The sequence below is a fragment of the Lepisosteus oculatus genome, chromosome 10, assembly GCF_040954835.1.
Source record: "Lepisosteus oculatus isolate fLepOcu1 chromosome 10, fLepOcu1.hap2, whole genome shotgun sequence".
NCBI lineage: Eukaryota > Metazoa > Chordata > Actinopteri > Semionotiformes > Lepisosteidae > Lepisosteus > Lepisosteus oculatus.
Window position 1 is genome coordinate 32,144,916 of NC_090705.1, and position 23,109 is coordinate 32,168,024.

At 35.5% G+C, this 23,109-nt stretch overlaps 1 protein-coding gene across 2 annotated transcripts in view; it reads left to right on the top strand.

The window, feature by feature from the left end:
- gabbr2 (gamma-aminobutyric acid (GABA) B receptor, 2) overlaps window positions 1-23,109 on the top strand; it is a 341,109-nt gene that overhangs the window by 77,194 nt on the left and 240,806 nt on the right. For both annotated transcript variants that reach the window (XM_006635781.3, XM_015357533.2), the window contains exon 2: window positions 14,768-14,905. In XM_006635781.3, coding sequence (XP_006635844.1) covers window positions 14,768-14,905 — 138 coding nt within the window. The remainder of the gene's footprint in view (window positions 1-14,767; window positions 14,906-23,109) is intronic.

The window sequence follows — 23,109 nt, forward strand, 5'->3', positions numbered from 1 at the left end:
ACTTTAGACGAGACTTTTTATGGATATCTTTGAGAAATGGCTTTCTTCTTGCCACTCTTCCATAAAGGCCAGATTTGTGCAGTGTAAGACTGATTGTTGTCCTATGGACAGACTCTCCCACCTCAGCTGTAGTTCTCTGCAGTTCATCCAGAGTGATCATGGGCCTCTTGGCTGCATCTCTGATCAGTCTTCTCCTTGTCTGAGCTGAAAGTTTAGAGGGACGGCCAGGTCTTGGTACATTTGCAGTGGTCTGATACTCCTTCCATTTCAAGATGATCGCTTGCACAGTGCTCCTTGGGATGTTTGAAGCTTGGGAAATCTTTTTGTATCCAAATCCGGCTTTAAACTTCTCCACAACAGTATTACGGACCTGCCTGGTGTGTTCCTTGGTCTTCATGATGCTCTCTGCGCTTTCAACAGAACCTTGAGACTATCACAGAGCAGGTGCATTTATACAGAGACTTGATTACACACAGGTGGATTCTATTTATCACCATCAGTCATTTAGGACAACATTGGATCATTCAGAGATCCTCGCTGAACTTCTGGAGTGAGTTTGCTGCACTGAAAGTAAAGGGGCCGAATAATTTTGCACGCCCCACTTTTCATTTTTTTATTAGTTAAAAAAGTTTCAAAAATCCAATAGATTTCGTTCCACTTCACAATTGTGTCCCACTTGTTGGTGATTCTTCACATAAAATAAAAAAATTATATCTTTATGTTTGAAGCCTGAAATGTGGCAAAAGGTTGTAAAGTTCAAGGGGGCCGAATACTTTCGCAAGGCACTGTAATTGCACTTAATTGCAAGTTGCAAGTTGATTTCATAAATATTAATTAATACAAGTAATTGTAGCCAGCAGCCATATCACCCTGCAGCTCTCAACTAGCTACCCACTGAAGGTAAGCAGGATTGAGCCTGGTCAGTACCTGCATGGGAGACCTCCTGGGAAGCTATGGTTAGTGGGACCAGTGGGGGGGCACCCACCCTGTTGTCTGTGTGGGTTCTAAAGCCTCAGTATAGTGGGGAGGGACGCTATACTGTAGTGGGCGCTGTCTTTCAGATAAGGTGTTAAACCTCAGTGGTCATTAAAGATCCCTGGGCGTTTCTTGATAAGAGTAGGGAGTTATCCAGGTGTCCGGTCCAAATTTCCTCCCACTGCCTTTACCGTGGCTCCCATGTATTAGTGACTTCCACTTGCCCTGCGATGGACTGGCGTCCCATCCAGGTGTACCCTGCCTTACGCTCATCGCTCACTTGGTAGGCCCTGGTTTCCTGAGACACCGTATGGTATAAAGCTGTTTGGTACATGACATGACAAGTAATTACATAAGGATTCTTTAAGCGATTCAAAGATGTAGAATTGTCTTGGTTGCGAGTAAATTCAGTTTCCAAGCACATGGAAAGAAATTACAATGAATGAATGGATCGATCGATCGATCAATGGATCGGTCGATCAATCAATCAAACAATTTTCATTTACTAATTATGATAATTATGACATCATTACTTTCATAAATACAATCGTAGCCTGTAGTAGCTGGGTGATGCCAAATTTTGCAGCGCAACATCACATGCTTACAGTACATTGCAGGCATTCACACTGGTCAGTCTTAATGTTGGTTTGTTCCCTGAGGAGTTATTGATCTGCAGCTGCAACACGTTGCACAGGGGAAAGTGTAGGAACGGAACCTGTGAACATTTGATTCATCGTTGTGCTGGAAATCGGCTGTGTATATTTGTTTGCTTGAGAAACCTTTTCACTCTCTCTGTTTAATGTTTTCCATCATGAGTGGCAGCATAACAATACATTGCAGAGGCATTAAAATTTAAAAAGAGGCATAGAAGAGAAACAGGATTTCTCTACAAAAGGCAATGGGCTTTAAGTAATAACCTGTCCTGCTCAAGACTATACATCAAACCACAGCTAAATGTCAGAAAAATAGAAACTGGAGACTAGATAAACAGAAGCCGTCTTCCAGTGTTTTCCAAATACTGTTTTTTTATATCACAAGTTATATCACAGACAGTTTTATTTTAAAGGCTGGCTGTGTGCTACAAGGATAAATACTTGTCCAATCCAACATACAAAAGAAACCTGAAAATCTTAGAGATACAATCAACATCTCAGCAACAAAACAATATATCACAAATAAAAACAAATTATCTAATTATTTACAAGGCTATCCCGTCTCTTTTTTTCAAACTTGTAGGGTAATTGAAATTATTATGATGACATTATACCTACATTATGATGTGTTAACTATTTAGGGTGATATGGTTCTGTTGAGTTTATTGTTAATGGGTTGGAAAAGGAGATTGGTTAGGCTTCCACTGTGTGGCTTTTTTTCACTTTAGTTTATGTTATCAAGGGTTAGCTAAGAAGTGAACATTTTCTTGAGTATCTGTGTGCTGCAGGACAAAGTGTGAAGAGAGGGAGAGAGTGAGCAAAGTGAGGTACAGTAATGTCACCCGATTACTAAACCTAGAAGTACTGACAAGTGAAACACTGAAGCATTTATACTTTGAAAATACCTTATTAAACTCCCTTAATAATGATCTAAAGTTAGGGTAACTTAATGTTTTTTTATTTTCCTCATGGAAAAAATTCTGAAGAGGATGTGAATCTCAAAACACAAGAAGCTTCCGGCCAAGAGATAATTACCTACAGATAATGTCCTCTGTTCCTTATCCCAGTCTTTATTTTAATGGTCTTTTAAGTCTATTTTGTACAAATCAGCACATTATGGTGTTCAGGAAAAAATGTTTAAGTCTGAATCTGACTTTTTAATACCGTTTTTAATAGTTTTATGGGCATGGATGGCTATTTTACATTTTAAAATTGCATTCAGATCTCCAGGCAAAGTAGTTTACATTAAATAGTTTGTCTCTAAGAATCATATCATCTCAGTTATTTTGCTTAGTTTTTATTACTATTAAAATCTACTATTTTTGAGGGCTGTTAGATTTATTTTTTGGAAGTAAAGAAAATTCAGTAAAACAGGATAATAAAATAGCTTTTATGCCTTAAGACTATTTTATATATTAATTATTTTGCAAAGTATTTTAATTAAATGTCTTCAGCAGAGCACACATGAATAGAGCTGTTTTACGATGTTATCCTGTGGGTCATTCAGTTGATTTGTCTATTCATCATCTCACTGTACATCTTATATTAAAATACCTAGGATTTGATTTTGTAATATGAGAATGAAACTACCCATTCATATATAAAGCAAAACTCAAAATGGGCCAAATCTTGAAATTGCTCATAACAATCACCATATTCAGTGGTATTTCTTGTAACCTACTGTACAAGGGTTAAATGTGATCTTGTAAAAATGACTAAGTGGTTTTTAAAATGCGACAAATTACCAAGACAGGAAATAAAATTAATGCTCAATTAAAGTCTCTTAAACATGTTTCTACACCATGATCTTCTTAATTATGGAAATCATTTTGCTACATAAAGTGGGCCTGGCAGTATACAGTATATTATCTTTTACACTTCAACAAGTCAATGCATAGTGGTTTTAAGTATTACACTGTAAGAAGCTGAGATATACTGATAATAATATTGAGAAAAAACCTTACAACACAGCTATCTTTGGAGCACAAGCAACTGGACTCTTTTAGTCATGAACAGAGAAGACTGCAAGGGGACTTGATACAAGTATTTAAAATCCTCAAGGGCACTGACAAAATCAACCCAGCAGACTCTTTCAGAATGCACAGTGAAATACGAACCAAAGGACATAAAAGGAAATGTTGCGGAAGTGAATTTAAAACCGAGAACAGAAGACAATCATTTACCTAAGGGCTTGTGGCAGTATGGAACAAACTACCAAGCTATGTTGTAGAAGTCAATACTCTACAGTAGCTTCTTTTAGGAAACAGCAGGATGGTTGGTTGGACAATTGAATTAATTACCTGTTAAACACCAGATGGGCTTGATTGATCATTTGTAACCTTTCTTATGATTTTATGTTACCAGTTTTCAGAGTGACATGAGCTATATCCATACAGGTGCCCCTTGTCACTGACACAATGGCATAAGAATACTGTACTTCTTTGCTCCCAGATACAGTAATGTAGTGACAGTGAATAAGAAAACATAGAAGATTGAATCAAAGATGTGTCATCTCAAAAGACAATGCTACTTGATTTTCAAGTATTATACTGGAATGCATATCATAAAATTACCCCCCCCCCCCCGCACCAGAAAACATAGCAGAAAATTCCAACACACAAATCACATCGCCACCATTTTCTGCCCATTCCAGATCATGCTTTGACCTACGCATCTACTTGTCCTTCTACCATGGACATGTGGATGAGTTACTGTTTCAGTTCTTTGAATCTGCCCTGTATAGAGAGAGTAAATATTTATGCTTAGCGTCATTATTTATTTTAAACATTTTTTTCTATTTCTCACCAGTTGTGCACAAGTTCTGGACAGTAAGTATAGTTTCCTGTTTTATATGAAGATTGTTTACCCCTGAACTCTGTGGTTGTCAGACATTAACTCTTGCCATTTACCTCCCAACATACTTTTCTAACTTGAAGAGTATTTATGAATATACAATTGTAATAAATTACACTCAGTCTTTTAGTCATTGACTACTTCTCTGGTTCACTCTGTCAGGACCACATTTTAAAGAACCAGATTCCCTGATCAGCTACTGGTCTTCTACTATTCCAGTCATTACTGGACTAGAAGAAAGTCTTTGTATTTGTAGTATTAGTATTTGCTAAAGAGTGTTTACCAGCCAAATAAATGATGTGACTTTGATATAATAAATTATCCAAAATACTGTTAAGTTGGTGCTCCAGAGGCAGGGCTTGCCAGGGACAAACTGGGGTATTCTGACAGATACATCAACAATACTTAAACTATTCTGTACAGTACAATGCCATTCTGGGAAGTCCGTAATGAGACAGTCTAGGGTTAGATGCAGCATCTGAAAGTATAAATTCATCATTTATGCCAGAACATCAGTGAAGAAAAAAATATAATTTTACAGTATTAGGCCTCTGCTTCCCAAATCAACACAATAAGATACTCCTCTGCAAAACTCTGCTAGGGTCAATCTTTATAAAAAAACACATTGCCTGATCTATCAACTACTTTACCCAGACTTCCACATCAGCCTTTTCTAAAATACTGTATTTCAAAAAACATCTTCAGTCACCTGTCTTGAAAGGAGGCTTACTTTTCAATTACAGGTCTACTGTAAATTGTTTCATGCTATTAACTTAAGTTAAAATGGCAGTAAAATATTCCCACTGTAATATTTTATTTTAAAAGGTAACTTAGATTGCTCAAAATGTAGATTTTAGTTCAGGTGGCTTTTTAAAATTTGCTCTGATTTCTTCTTGTATGTTTTTTTCTTATCAGCACTTTTAAACCTGTGTAGCTCTGGTTAATCAATATTCACTATCTCAAAATGTTTTCAGGCAACTCATAAGAGTCTAAATAGAATTTAAAATATATACATATAAGAAACTTCAATAGAGAACCATCTGAAGAATAGATTCATGGTATGACCTGAGGAGCAGTTATGAAAAATACCTTTTTTTATTCAAAACTGTAATAGTCTAATTCAAACTTGCTAATGTACTTGTACTGTACATGTACTGTATAAGCCAAGGAAGTATGATATCAGCAAAAACTACAAATATAAATATATTAATTGCATTAGTGTTTATCTTTCCACGTCGCTGCATAGTGTAAGCACCTTAAACAGAAATTTCACCACTTTCTGCAGTATGATCGAAAGATTTTGGATGGACTGAAATCTTTAAGTCTTGATATATCTTTAAGTCTTGGATACTAATATAGTTGGGAATCTCATAATTTAAATAATTTAAAGTTACTACCAATAATAATAATACGTAGAAAGGGGCGATCATGTTTGCAAGGAACTATATGCCACTCCTTGATTTTGAAAGAACCCAAGTCTACTGGTTATGAGCATGTTTAAAACGTTTGTATAAAAATATATGCTATATTATTACTAATAGTTACACATTGCATGTTTGTGTTGAGCATGTTGAGCTTCTGTGGTTCAACTGTAATTAAGATCTATAACCCAAGAAAGTATCACTTTTCAGTGTTTTACCATGCTAGGAAGCTGTTCAGTATATTGAGTAAAGTAGAAACCTGGTGCTGATGACTTTTTACTTTGGATTATTTTGCTAAATTCAACCAGCATTCTGAAATACATATTTTCATTGATATTTGGTATTTTGTTTATTCTGTCTGCAGATATACAGTAATTTCTGCATGAGAAGTGATAATCATCATTATTTTGTTCTTGTGATACTCTGACAGTAGCAATACAGATAAAGAACACCGTATCCATTTTATCATACTGTAAGGTCAGAAATGGCTTGGATTCTAGAGATAATGCTTATCTTTATGATTTAACATTCATGGACTTTTGATAAACCAACAGATATTGTACTGTATGTCGTCATCTGTGTTGCAAAAACATGCACCAGAACACATAACAAGCTTACGGTCTAAGCCTGTTCATTCTATCCTGATATAACAGATTGCCAATAAACATAATTTCTTTAAAGTGATTAAATCTAGCCAATTTATTTTGATCTCATGGTGTGAACCCTAACCCTGCACCAATTACATAGGCAAACTAAACCAATTGGCTGTTGAAGCCCTTTATATTAGAGTGCTGCTGTGTACTGATGCTATTTTTATATACCATTTCAATAGCAATAGTTATTAGAATGTAACATCTGGTCAGACTTGGAGCTGATCCTGTTTCCAGCTGCAGCTGGCTATAAATAGTTCATAGTTTTTTACAATTATTTTTATTTTAACGTGACTGCATTATTGCATGGATGGAACGTCTACTGTATGAATGAATTGTCTCTCTGCAGCATCCTTCCTGTCACAATGGATTATGTATACTTTAAAGGCTAATCAATACATCTATTGACCACAATTACAGCTCAGCAAGCTTATAAAACCCCATGACAGGGAAAGTGCATTTAGGACCATTTGTTCATTGCTACAGGATATTCCAGATGCCATGGAGAAAACTGTGAAGAGATTAATTTAATAATTTGTTCACTTGGCACTGTACATTAATGAAATATTGAGGGAAAAAAAATCTACACCTTGTTTTATTTTTAAATACGTTTTGCTTTTCTTATTTGAAATAGTGGAGATAACAATGTTTTTAGTTCTTACAGTAGGTATGATTACATGCATAATGTTATAACTTTAATTTATGATACAGTATATGTAGTCCTTTGTGAAACTTTGGGAATCCATAAATAAATATCCACTATACAGTACCTCCACATTTTATAGAGTATTGTCTTTCCTGAATGAATTCATGCAAGCATCCAATGCAATTCAATTAGGGGTTTCAGTGCAATGAAGCATAACAAAGAAATTCTCTCATTTGACAAGGAAAATTATTCTCAGAAAAGTTATCTTGTCTTTAAACATTGTGTACATTCCAAAAGACACCATACTTCTTTTCATAATTTTCTGAGCACATGCCTTTACTGAAAAAATAAGTCTTAATCAGTTAAATTACATTTTTGTTTACTGAGCCATAACAGCTCACAGGCAGTACTTACAAATGCATACTGAATATCTGCAGATGATCATTAACTATGTTGATCATCACTAGTATTTTCTAATCCTATCTAATTGGGTTCATTCTTATTATTTCTATAAAATAAGGTCTAGCATTATAGAATTATTTGCCATTGATCTGGAGAGGAATATAAGTCAAACATACAGTATCTCAAGCTAGAAAGAAGCAGGGCTACTCAAATAGTGTGCTGTGTAATTCATTGTAATACAAATCTGTTATGTAACTATACAGATTGCACATTATGTTAGTCTAACAGGGAACAAGACATCTGTACAAAGATTCAGCAATTGACAGCATTGAAAGACCTTTCCTTGCCCTGTATACTGCAGTTTAACTAAATCCAAAATGCACCAATCTTCATGAAGCATAATATAAACATTTATACACTATAATTCTACTCATGTATGTTAATTTATTCTGAGAACAAGTAGAACAAGTAAAAATATTATTACCTATGCTCAGAAATAGTTTTATTTTGAACTGTTAACAATTTTGGGCTCACTGTAAGTTTAACTTTTGATTTCACCCCAGGGCCAGTAATAGAAGCTGACAGTCTAAGGTTTTTTAAACCCTGATTAGATCAGGCTTCACTCTGACAGTCACGGCACAAGAGCCATTTCAGCTTCCACCTATAAGCAAGGGAAGGAGAAACCCCAACCAACAATAAAAACAGCTTTTAAGAGCAAGTGTTTGTCCCTGAGGTTTGGGTATGATAAATCTTTTGCTTCTGTTGTTTTTGTGCAAACATTGCATCTGGGAATCAAGACCGTTCACCCTTAAATTCGGTTTTCCACCTTTAAATTCCCAGGAGGCTTTTTACACAGTTGGACCTGCCATTGACAGATGTATAGATAGCTATTAAAGCCTTGGGGAAACAAAACAAAAACAAACGCGAACCAAATACATTTCCCTTCTGCTCAAAATACCATTTCATATTAAACTTACATAGAAATTCCTGTAGTTTTTTTTTTCTAACTTACTTTCCACATACTGTAGTAGGGACTGAACACTTACCTCAACAGCACAGAATAAGAACTGTGCAGGTACTGTATGCCTATTAGCTGAGCATATTTATACTATTTCACTTAAATATGATTTTTGGGTAATATATTGTATATGGTAAAAAGAGACCATAGCCCTGGCTGTAGACAAAGAGTAAACAATCTTTTTGCTAGATCTGTTTCCAGCAGGCCTTTGCTGGAGATTTTGAAAGAGCACAACGACCTGTTTTTTTTTTTAGGAGGGGCACTGTTATCATGAATAAGCACATTTTTAGTATGCGGTGCTTGACTGAATCACATTTCCTACTGGTGGCTGTTTTGTGTGCAGCCATTTGCAATTGACTGGTGAGACTGTCAGCTTTCCTTCATTACCATTTGATATATTGCCATATTCTGATTAGCATTAATACTATCCAGCATTTCTCTAATTGACTCTAATTCACTGTTTGTTGGATAAGCAAATATGCCACAACAGCGATTTATCCTAGCTGGATCATCTCTAAAGGGACAGGAGTACTGTGGCTCAGTCTGTAAGACAGGATTCTATGGTAATAAACCATATATCATGGTTTCAGTTTGGGCTTTAAGAACCATGTCAGTAGGCAACTAGAACTGACCTTACCTGGTAAGAGACACAAGACTGGCCAAGTGCTGACAGGGTCTGATGGGCTGGAGTTGGTCTGCAAAACATGTCATGACTGTGTTGCAGTGACCTGTGTCATTTATTGGCTATCTGTTTGTTAGCTTGAGACGTTCACCATTCATTCAGCGTTATATCTTCTGAGGACGCTGTGTGATTTGCAGTGTGAGAAATGACTGGTTAGTGACAGTTTTGGAGTAAGCTGGGAATAGACATATTCCTGTTACTGTAGATTCAGAGACAGTTTGGATGACAATTGACAAAGCACATTTGAATGAATGTCTGTGGTATAATATTATTGGAATTGGAATTGAAGAAATTCTTTGTATTTTTAGTATTAGTATTTGCTAAAGACAGCTTACTTGTAAAATAGGTGTTTTTGATACTCGTTTTGATTTTGACAGGTAGTACATAAATATTGATACTATACGTACAATGCCATTCTGGAAAGTCCATAACCAGAAAGTCTGGAGTTAGATGCAGCACCTGAAAGTATGAATTCATCATTTGTGCCAGTACAACAGCAAAGAAGGCACGCTCAGTGTATTAGGCTTCTGTTGTTAATCTTGGCTTCATCCCACTGCTTCCCAAATCAACACAATAAATTGTTACTAGAGCTACTTATCCATCATTACTCAAACAATGTACAGGTACTGTACTCAATTAATATACAGTACAAATAAATTGCAAATTAACATGATACGAATGATACTGAATGTCCTGAATTATTTTGAATAGCCCCTTTCCTCAAAAGCAGTGCTGCATCCTCCTATGCAGAAGTAGACTGTTATGATGTATCTACTTAAAAATATTTTTGCCAGAAAAATACCAAGTGATGCTTTCCACAAAAAAGTGCAGCTCCTCTATAATAATAGCTATGCATTTTGCTGGAATTCCTATTAATCCACATTTTACGGTTCCTTGTACAGAGACATTGGTGAGTCTCACTTCAGATAAATGTGACTTGACAGGTATAGCCGCCTTAGGCAGCCGTAGTAAACACAGTTAGTAATGACTGTGAACACTGTCACAGAAGTCATTTCAATGCTCTTCCCTTTTTTAGTTTTCTGAAATACTCCTACGCTTCTTGCTCAGTTTGACTGTGTAAGACTGCTTAGATCTTTGAGAGAGGGTCTAAAAGTGTTTGGAAAATAACGCAGCACATATTAAGGGAGTGGACCGGTGTAATAGCTTTTCTATTCCACACTGTGACATGTGAAAAATGCATTTTTTTAAATTCTTGTTTATATTATCTGTTATATCTTTTTTCAATGGACAAACTGTCGTTATTTTATGCCATATTTGACCAAAATATCAAATATGATGTACAGAACATGAAGTGCTATGTTACTAGAAAAATCTTTAAACACAGAATTGTGCATAATATTTAAATTTGCATTTTATAAAGTGGAATAAAATATGATACACAATATTTAGAGCAAAATGTGTTCACATTTGGGCTTTTAAAGGCACATTACTTGAAAAGGCGTACTGTAAATCTTCTTGCTACTTTAGCAGTGAAAAATGCAAAGAAATAATATGTTCCCTATCTAGCTGGATTTTTCAATGAGAATTTTTATTCTTTTTTAGACATTCAAATAACAGTAGAAGGAAAACATCTTAAGTCTGATAGTGGAGGACGTTTATTTACAAAGCTCAGAGGTCCAGTAATAAATCCAGTGAATGGTAAAAAGTTAAATCCACACCACTCACCCTGGTTCTTATCGCATTAAACAGACTACAAAACCATGCCTCAGCCCCTGGATGGGGTACCAGACTATTACAAGGATTGTCCAATTGTCAGTACAACAGCATGGACACCATTCTGTCTCCCAAAGCCAGTGAATGAAGTGTTATTAATGTCACACATAACAATCCTTGCAATGGAGCAGTGTCACTTATATAGTCTTCCACTGCAGGTGCTTAATTAGGTCTGCTTCACAGATCAGCATGCTGTGTGAGTTATTAAAAATATAGCCTCTAGTCAAGCGAACTTTGAATGAGCAAGTCTTTCTGTTCTGTGCCTTCTCATACTGGCACACAGTCCAGTCCCTGCAACTGGTATTAGAAACGAAGTGGTCTCAGTTTTGGAGACTGGAAACACGTGTTGAATTATTACAACCTTTAATACAATCGTTCTAGATTGTTCTTTGCTTTGTATCATGTACTGTTTATCCAAATCAGTTGAGCAAAGTTCTTTCTTCACAGTATTGTATTTTCTTACCCGGATTAAATGCAATTTATTTTCTAGATCACTCTTTTTTATTTATAAATGTTTTTTTCTTGAGTTTGTCAATGGAACTCTTCCCCTATTTTGATCTCAGTGTGAGACTTACAGTACACGTGGACACTATTATATGTGCTGCATATATAGCTATTTTTTTATTACGCATTTTTGTTAAGTATAAGTATTTTCTTATATTTCAAATGCATAAATGTTAATTAATTAATTTGTATTGCACTATATTTTTAGATATTATACAATTTAAAATGTCAAGCTCTGTTAATGTAGTGGTGCCCACATTTTCTGCAAAGTGGAGCTTTGAAAAATTAACCTTGCATTGTTTTTTTATCAATGTCTCAAAGAAAAAGATCAGAAATAGTTGTATTTTCATTGATCTATTTTTCACAGGCCAAATAAGACTACTGGTGTTCCTTAACAACAATGAGAAATTTCCAAAAGTATACTCCTCAGTTTTTCAATATCAGTGCCAACTACCTGTTTTGTTTAAATTCTAATTTTAGAACTCAAACCTGAAATTACAAACCGCTGGTTTGGATTTTGGTTTTTCATTGCTCAGAACTGTCATAGTCTGGTTACTTCAACGAAAAGATATTTTTTGTGGTCTTATTTAGTTTTTCACCCCAAACCTTCAACTGCATGAGTTTCCTAATACTTGAGATCTGATAGAAAAATACTATCATAAATCTAAAATGGTGAACAGAAAATTGGTGTCGTGTAATGCCTTTTAGGATCTGAACTCATTCTCTTACATTAGTCCAAACTCTGTCAATAGGTTTTGATTAATAGCCTGTACGATGCTACGCCCAGTAACAACTAAATATAGCTGTCAATGACAGTTTCACTTCTTCCTTCATTTATCTTTTCAAAGTGTCATGCTGGTTTCCATAGTGACATGATGAAAGCCAGGAAGAAACACTGTGAATCTGGTTTTAAAAAGAAATTACATAATGGAGAGCACCAAAGTTGATGGTAGAAAACATGACATGAAGTGATTGTTGGTAGAACTACAGTAAGCTCATCTCAAAGTAATGCGATTAATCATTCAGAGTCACTTAAGAAAAAAGATTATTGCAGAATATCCTGGAAGAGGCTATCTTACAAGGCCCTGCCTCAGTAGTGCCATTGCCACTGAAATTTTTAATTTAACAAAACTGATTTGTAAAAATATGGTATTGTCCATTGTTTTTAGACAAGAAATCGCTTCTTTTGGTTTTAAAGGACATGCAAAGGCAATACCATTTTATTTTTGTAATTCATTTAGTGAATTGTATCAGGAGGTAATTGTTGTACCAGTATTCAGGTTTTAGGCTGAAATATGGAAATAAAAGAATGTTGCAATGTGGACTTTGCGTGAATATAAATTATTGTATTTCTTTTAAGATTGAACATATTTTTCTTTAGCAAAAAGACATGCTAGATCCTAGATTCACAGCGTTTGTAACTATTTCATTGTTGTCACACAGAAGTTAATCACTTACTTTCTGTTATTTTCCTAAATCCTCTTGTCTGGACACAATCTTAAAGCATACTTACAGTATGACCCAATGTGAGATTAAATGGCACCATTCCCAAAAATGTGACACTTTTTGAATCATGCTCGATGCCTTCAGATTTGAAGCTGTTTCTTTCTCGAGAAATGAAACCATGATAAAATTGTATACAGAAATCATAGGTAGCAGGAATGAAAAGAACACCCTGAGACTCACGGTGAACTTAACAAAGCCAGATCATAAGTGGAATTTAATTAAATGGAGGATGAGGCCAGTAAGAGCTGTACAGGACTATCACTGTGAACGGAGTGCAAATAATTTGATGGGAAGTGTTTACTGGAATAGAAAATCATTAAAAACTCAGAAAATCAGACTAAAATTAGTTATCAGCTCATATTGCAATCAATATAGGCACTCCACATTTTTTTTCCTGAAGCCAAGTGTGTTGTTATGGTGATTTGAAATTTCTCCACTTTGAAACGATACTGGAATGGCCCTCCTGGAAAACATTACTGGACAGTTTCATTTTGTTTATAGAATTAATTAATAAACAAAACCATATAAAAACGTTATTTATTTTTTTTAAATGCAACGTACTCTCATTCTTTCATGGCAGGAAATGAACAAATTAAACTGAAGCACAAAGGGAATATATTCAGAATATACTGTATTACTGACATACTGTAAACAGAATCTGTAAAGAGAATTCCAGATTTTAGTGGAATTTTACTTTAAAATACAGAATAGTGGCACAGTGGTTAGCATTCTTGCTTCACAGTGCTGTGGCCCTGGGTTCAATTCCTTGGGTGCTATCCGTGTGATGTTTGTATGTTCTCCCCATGTTCATGAGGGTTTTGTCTGGGTGCTCTGGTTTCCTCCCACCATCCAAAGACATACTGGTAGGTTAATTAGATTCTAGAAAAAGTGGCCCTGGTGCGAGTGTGTATATCTACTGTATGCATCTGCCCTGCTATGGACTGGTCCACTGTCCAGGGTGTATCCTGCCTTGTGCCGTTTGCTTGCTGGGTTAGTTCTGGCTCCTCTGTAACTCTGATCTGGATAAAGTGGTTAGAGAACAGATGGATGGATGAAACAGTATTTTAGGAAGTCAATTTTGATGCTATAACTTCCTGCCTCTGACGTTTTAAGAGAGTGTAATGATTAGCATGTAGTTTTCCATTTATTCTATATACATACTGTACATTAAAGACAAATGTGTTGATGCAATACTGTATATTGCTCTCCATGAAGGTTTATATTATAATATTGATCTTTTGTTGATTTTCACTAAATAAAATAGTCCAGAGAGTATAGACTTTGAGCAATCATATATATCAATATACACTGTATACATAATATATAATAGTTCAGGTGGGTAGGTGCGTCAGTATGCGTAGTCTGAAAAGGAACAAGTAATAGGTTTATTCCATGCTGAAAAGAGAAGAGAGGAAACACAATGTTTCGGCTGTGAAGCCACACAGCATGGAATAAACCTATTACGTGTTCCTTTATATAATATAATTATATATAACATATAACTTTAGTAATATTTAGTAATATTTGGGAACTTGGGTTTATGCTTTTACAAATTAAACATGTAAACATGCAGCAGACCAATTAAAAATAAATAAAAACAAATCTATCTTCCTACTATATCTACAGTATGTGTAGACCACCATTAAATGTGAATGCACAACCAAGTATCACCTTTCTGTACTCTAATCTAATATATGACCATTTTTATTTACTTCTTTTGTAGTGTGACAATGCCAAGGGATTGAGGGCGTTCTTTGATGCCATATGCTTTGGTCCAAAACATTTAATGATCTTTGGGGGAGTTTGTCCATCAGTGACGTCGATTATCGCTGAGTCACTGGGAGGCTGGAACCTTGTGCAGGTAAGAACTGCTAACTAATCTCTGCAGCTGGTTCTTGGTAGTCTTGTACAGTATGTGATATTGTTAACTGTGAGAGCCTTTGCAATATGCAGTGTTTCATTTTCAGAATGGTTTGGCTTCAGTAGAGCTCAAGGTTTTAAACTGCAGGCAGAAAAAAAAATGAAAATATTGTCATCTCACAATCCCTGTTTCTTAAGTTATCGTGCCACTTTATACATTATTTTAAAAATTAAATCATTATGCAGAAACAGAAATTAAGAAAATTTCAGAATATTGTGAAAGGCATAGTTAAATTTACTAGTGGCTCCTATTCATGGTAAATTGGGCTCTTTGATCCAAAGCATTGTTGGTTGTAGCCTAGGTACTGTCAATAGCTAACTGTGGCTAGTTGTGGTGAACAGCTAGCACTGTGCTGTTGGTATTGATTAATCAAAGATTGGAGCAGCCTGTCTCCATTTTCTCATTATTCTCATGTGGGGTTTTGCTTGGAGCTGAGACTTGAAGACAAATGATGATTCCAAACCGGGAGGCTGTTTGATAAAAATAGTTAGGCGATTCGAAATTTTCTGAAATTTAAAATTAAATTCGAAAAATGGGAAAATCTGCAAACCTAAAAGAGTGGGGAGGGATATCATTTTCGATCTATTAACAGCTGCCAATCTTCTTTTGTCCTCATTTCGGGTGACTATGCCATTAGATCATATGTTAAAGATGGGGAATGTTTTATATTTGTGTTTCTGCTCTTGGGTCATTCTTTCTCACATGCTGCTTTCAGATAAAAAAAAAGTCAAGGGTAGCTCTTGCTTTCTCTTATCAACAACAATTTATGTTGTACACCTTGGATTACACAAGTGACAGTTAATGTATGGTACGTTTCTATGGCAACACATACTGTAGCTGAAGGCTACAAAGTAGTCAGGCATTTGACCAGTGGATCCATTTCTGATGAAGGATATGTGACGTGAAGAAGCCACAAAATATAATGAGATACGATGCAAGGAGAAATTGTGTTGGTGATATACAATATTTAGGGGATAGTGAATATTATGTTTTTAATAACAGCATACTAAAGATGGTTTTCTCAATTTATATCAATTGAATTTACATTGGTCATACAAATACTTCTACTCAGTATCACAACCTACTTTTTCATGATTATCACCACACATTTCTTAAGCATTTTTTATGATTAAAGTCTGACTGAACTCTGGTTTCAACAAGTTGCCTTTCTTGGAGATCATCTGTTATTTCTGGATCCTTATGTGTTTTAATAAAAATGAGAAATTTCTGATAAAATTGAATTTCTTTCTTGCACAGGTTGAAACCTATTTACTCATCATTCATGAGCAAGTGGGAAAACCTTGCCTGCACTCTTAAAAAAAAAAACATCTGGGTCAATGACACCATTCTACCTAAATATACTGTTGAACATGAACAGGGTCTCTTTTTTCATCTTGGAGATTGTCCAATTCAACCCCGTGTGTTCATTTGTGTGTCAATTAGAATGGTTTTGATTCTGCAGACCCTATCACAAACTATTCAATGGAGGCCCTTCAATAAACTAGTTTGTAAATAATTTTTTATCAACAAATTGGCTATTGGCCAATTGGCTAAGTAGGTTTATCTGCAATGGCCTACCATAATTTGTTATATAGTAGTTTCAATAAAACTCACTGACCATGTCCACACCCCTTGCAAAATAATTCCCCAGAGATATAGTATCCAAACAACATGTTTACAGGCAATTTAACCTGCAGACAGTGCATCAAGGAGTAAGAACTACTGTGGCAATGGCTATTTGTTATTGAGGATTAAAAGTTGAAGGTGATGGATGCAAAGCACATTTTCACACCCAAGCTCCAGCCACAAATCCACCTGAAATTAATTGTTTTGCAGTAGTTAAGCTTACTCCTAGCAGGCTACAGCAAAATCTGAAATCAAAAGTAAATTAATCAGAATTATTCCATCTGTTTTTTATTTGTCTGGTATTCCGCATCTATTTGCTTTTCTTTTGATACAAGCCATGCAAATGTGATAAGAGAATTGCTACACTGTGGAATACACAGATCTGAACTGTTGACTTTGCCTTTCACTCAATCAGCTTGTCCAAACAGATGAACATCTTTCCATAGTGCTTACTTCATTCGAATCAGCAAGAACAGAACCCAATACAGCATGTATTATTTGTTCAGACCTAAAAAAAAAAACAGATGGCTTGTTCTGTTAAATATGAGTTGTTATGCATTAACTTCTAAGTATAAAATAATCCCATTTCACGAAAGATCCAAAATCACAGAAATCGGATTCTGATTTCTTTTTATATCTCGTTTAAATGGAAATGAAAGAGGGCTCACGGCACTATCTGAAATTCCCATTCACAGAATGGCTTAAATTACATACATGAATTATACTTGTCATTACAGTCTTTTGAACAGGAACACTATCTGTGCCAAGTCAGAGTTTTAAACACTCTTCAGTGTGGATGTACAGTACACCCCGAGACTACGATAAGGAAACTGTGGGTAGCTTATGTTTCTGTCTATTTTGCGATTAACTGGAAAATAAGTGTTTTGAAAATAAACTATTAAGAACACCCTGATACATCCAGGGCTATATAATAATGATACAAGTCTCATTAAGTTAATGCAGCCCCGCAAGGAAGGAGAGAAAATTCCTATTAAATTAAAAATCAATAAGGGCATTTTGTTGGTCAACAACATCTTAATATTTATAGAGTTCTTAATAGAAAGTTCAATTTTAACAGGGTGCTGCTGACATACTGTACATATGTGCAGCTGTAAAGCTGCACAATATTGATACTGTCAGTTGAGGTCTGTGCATTATATCTCATTTCAAGGCTTGTCTTCATTACGATGAATTTGCAGGTTGTGAAGGCAAATTCAAACTTGGATGAACACATTTATTTGTTGCAATTCCTCTGATGGCCAGATGTACCATATACTATAAATAAAATGAGATGATTGGTACTGTACAGTACATGCAGAATATATATCAGGCCAGAATTTTCTTTAATTGCTCAGGCAAGAATTTAAAACTAGCAGGTTAGTAAAAAATATCACCTTATTGATGTAAAAACTGCAACATTTTACCACAATTCATATTGAATTAGAACTAAGTAAGGAAAAAGAAGCAATACATTAGAGTAGTTGAGGTTTTATATTTTATTTATGACCTAAAATAAAGACATGATAATCTGTCACAATTTTGTGCATTATGCATTTTTTTCTTTCTTTTCCCTTGAACCATTTTATCGATCTTTCATTAGTTGGGTGTATTATGAGGCCTCTTTGATGCTTACTAATTGTTTTTGACTTCTTATGATGAACAGAGCTCATTTTTACTTAAATAATTCTAATTGCTTTTGCAGTGAGGGTTAATCTAAGATTGTGCTCCCAAACATGAAATACAGTTTTCCTGTAATATCAACATTAAGTAATAATGATGGATTTTCACCAATTAAATAAAAAAATGGTTGCAAAATGCAGTTGCGTTTAATGTTAAGATAGCTAGCAACACATTAACTATAGCAGTGTTGTTGCCAAGGGCAACCAAGAGCCTCCTTTGATAGTAAGAGACAGGCATAGCAGAAGGAATTTCACTAATTACAAGCTGATGTAACATTAACTATTAATGGTGTTCAACAAGACAAGAGTTTTTCAGAGACATTTTTGCATTACAGTCTGTGCTTCGTAAAACTGTCAGTCATAATCTTTCCACATGCTTTATTATATCACAGTTACTGTACATTTAAATAATATACAGTATAGATATTTTCAAACATTAAAAACAACATTCTTTTAGGAGAATAGACTTGAAGACATTCTCTTTGCACTGCCTTTAATTTATTTACAGTCTCATCATGAATATATTTTAGAATGTATTACCTCAACTGTTTATTAAAATGACTTCTTCACCCCAGGGAAACTGACCACAAGTATAGCTGAGTAACATGAATGTTAACAAAGGTTTTTCTCTTGCGTGTCCTGTTGCCAAAGTTATGCTTTTCTAGGTCATATTCCTAAAATAAATACCATCTTGAATGCACAATTGAATAAGTAATTGATTTATAATGAGTGCCTGCCATTTTCTCTAATTCAAGGAAGTCATCTGGAAATAAACTTTATCTTGATAGATCATTAGCAAATGTGTTAAACCTTTATAACCATTGACTCCATGTATAAATAATCTGATAGGGCTCACTGTGCTCAATGCATTCCTCATGGGTCCAAGAAACATATGTTTTCTATTGTATTTCTCAAACTGTAGCTTATTTTAGAATTTAAGTGGGTTACAAATAAAACTGAAAGAGTTTAGAAACGCAGCCGCGGATTTAAGATACAGCTTTAGCTGGGATAAAGCTAGGTAAAGGTTTTGACTCTGGCATCATTTCAAATCAAACTTTTTTAAAGTGATGCTTATACAGTACATAAGATCAATATCTGGTAAGTGCACCATTATCTCAATAACAGCATAGACATGGCCAGAAATTAAAGCAACACGCAGGTTCAAGGTGGTTCTTCCATTCTATGGAGGAGCAATGGTGAGAACAGCATGTTATTTTGTGGAGGCCGACACTGATATACATCTACCTAATTCATTTTACAGATGTTCTGTGGTTAAGACCCGATGCAGCCCCAGTACACTGCCATCGACACTGCTCTTAAGAATGGTCTAGAGGAGGCATAAAAATTTGATTACTACGATGCTATGCATTTCGATGATCAAAGCTGCCATTTATGACATCCCACAACAGAGGCATGCCTTTCCCAAAACAATCTTGTGCGCTGTATATGCTTCACAATTACCGAATAAACCAGGTTTATTTGTGACTGAACCAGGTTTCGACACAAAACAGAGCGCTTTTTAAGATTAAGGGGGTGTCTTCCATTTTCCTGTGAAAACTGTAGTTCTGCAACCCGATGACATTGAGTAATGATGTAAACATCTCTGAGGCGCCTGTACTGGGTACCAGCAGTCATATTTGTCAGTGTGCAGGAGAGTGTGCCTTTATACTTGGCTTGGAATGAGCACAGGTGCCTCCTGTCTGTTTATAGCAGTGATTGCGGATGGCTGGACTCTGAATCCCATAGGTACTTTATATTGTAAAGTTCCTGCCAGCAACATTCCCAGAGCATGTTCCCCCTCTCTTTCACTGAGCTGTGGTTTTGTTGGAGTGTGATTGAAACTGGCATACCTGTGTGCTTTCTGCTATATGTGAGAACATCACATCCAAACTCATGGGAATGCAGATCTTAGCAACCATTGTGGGTTGTGTATTCTTATCAATTTATTCTCAGGAGGTACAGTAACTTGCAAACAGGAGATTTGTTTACATTTTCTAATCACCCAGTGTTATGCAATTAATAATTGGGGAAGCGTTGCATTTTTAATGTTTGGACTTACAGTTTTTGTTGCTGAAGCAGATAAGAAAAATAGTTTTAAAATATTTTTAAAATATTTTTGACAAAAATAAAGTAGCGATGTTTTAGGGTAATTTGTCATTTTAGGCACTGTACAAGCCTAAATGCAAATTACAGTAGCTCTGGTTTGCAGGATTGCAAATAGTCAGGTGTTATTTTTCTTACTTAGTTGCCCTTGTCTTTTAAAAGACAGCTGTTAGTTATCACAATGAATATCAAAATGAATCAGGATATTTAAATCTTGCATTGCTGCCTAAGAAATACACACAAACACAATTACCTACTTAGGGAGTTAAAAATGGATTATGTCCTGTTGTTGAAAGATGCTGGGAAAACATTCTCTCCTAGCAAGACTACTGAGGGGCTGGTTGATTTTGTGTGTCCGTCAAGCCTTTTCACTCTCGTAGTCCTGCGTGCTGCTGTCAGCAATTTCCCCCTGAAAGACCCTGGATTGGCAGAAGCCCTTAGTAATTTGAGGGATATTTCTGACATGAGCCTCTCTGGCAGCTGAGGTGGAAGGCAAGTGTTTCAAGGAACAACAACAGTCTTGCTGAAGTGTTATCAATCTTCGAAGCCCTTTGACGTGCCCTGTCTAAAACTTCACCAGTCGCTTATATGCTCACCACCAGTGAAGATGTGCCTTAATGGTGTTCAGATGGCGTCATTTTTTAGCTATAGGTATAGAAAAAAAAGTGACCGCATAGATCTTTATGGAATTCTATAAGGAGCATTCAGTGTGTCTTTAAATGTAGTTTTTTGTCCATTGATCAGATGATGTGATAGTAATTTGTTTTTATAAGCAGATTTTTCATTAGGGACACTAAAGCAGAGTTTATATTAAAACTATTATTTTATTATAGATTAGTTCATTTATACAGTACTTGATATGTAACATACTATAAAATAATATTGATTCATGTTCTAAGCTCTTAAGCAAATGCCAGGTCATAGAAGAGCCAGAGGCTTTCCCGTGGCTATCCCAACCCAGGGCACAAGGCAGGGTACACCCTGGACAAGAAGGCCAGTCCATTGTAGTGCACCCACAGATACTCGCACAAGCACTCAGAGCCAATTAGCTTTCCAGTATGTCTTTGGACTGTGGAAGGAAACTACAGAACTCAGAAGAAACCCAAGCTACTGTACCACAGAGAGAACACACAAAGTCCACTCATATAGCACCCCAGGTTCAGAATTGAACCCTGGGCTGTAGGGCAGTAATGCTAACCACTCTATCACCATGTCACCCCCCAATGTAACGAATATAAGGAAGCATACTGAAAAGTAATAGATGTGTTTTTTGAATGCGTTTGTGTGCGGGGGATTCATAGTTATTCTAAAGAACCTGTCAGCACTGGGAATCAGAAGAGAATGGCTAGAGATTTGTTATTTATGTTAGTATCTGTATATACTGTACCTATATAATAAATACAATACAGTACATAATAAAAATAATAATAATAGTTGCTTACACTTATATAGCGCTTTTCTGGACACTCCACTCAAAGCTCTTTACAGGTAATGGGGATGCCCTCCACCACCACCAATGTGCAGCCCCACCTCGATAATGTATAATGTAATTCTTTACTACTGTATGTTTTACTAAATTCATTTTTTCTTTTAGAGTTGAGATTACATTTTGTCCCGTTTGGATGAAAAACTTGTCAAGGAAACTTGTATTGTTAAGGAAGGGGACATTTATTTTTTATTTTTTACTTTTACTGCAAACTTTTTTGATTGGTAAAAGTAGATCCCAAGAGATCACCCAAACTCCCTTTTTGTGCTACTGTATAAAAGTCTCAACTTTTCCAGAACATTTTAATCATTCTAACATTATGGTGTCTGAGTACTGTTTTTTCTTGGCATCTTTTATTAATTGGATGTTTTTCAAATCTGGCTGAGTTGGCAAGACATCTGTCAGATTCCAGAGGTTATCCCTGTTAATCTGTGGGACTGAGCTCTAGTTTTCACCACTATGCAATTAGCATAAATTCATTAGCAAAATAAAGTTCAACACGACTAATGGCAGACTCACAATACCTTTCGTTACAAAAAAATATGAGGAAGCAATACAAGAACAGCAACTGTGGTAATATATTTTCCAAGCTGATTATACTCTTAACGTACTGTATACAATAATGCTATACAGTTTTGGTCACTACTTTGAACAAAAGACATTGGAACACTGGAGTCATTTTGAAGAAGGAAGTTCAATTTAATTGCTGCTTTTTAAGGAATGTCAACTCTGCATAGATAGCATTAAAGGCACCGAATCTCTGTAGCCTTGAAAAAAGGTGACTTGTAGTAGTATCCAAAAGTCAAAGCAGAGGACTATCCTGTTCAACATCACTAATGAAATGACCTGCAGACACAAGTGGATATTAGGAGCAAATGCATTCAGGTTTGAAATTGGTAAGCACTTTTTTACATAAAAGGATTTAGCATGACAGGAAATTTAAACTGGCTAAGAGAATTCTCTTTTACATGTGATACTAAATTTAACAGGTTAAACATAAACCTTTTATTAGTGGAGGTTAAAACCATTTTTACAATTTTCTATGGTAAATTGAAAGACATATCACTGCAGAAGTAATGATTTCTCTATAAATATAGACTGTAGCATTCAAATCAAATACGTAACCTCCCTGGGACACAGATATTGGATCAGATTTACGGCATTGTCTCCTTCATTCTTATTAGATCATAGAATCAAATAAGAGTTTGCGAATAATTTCAGTTTTAGCCAGTTTTGATTGGAGCATTCCA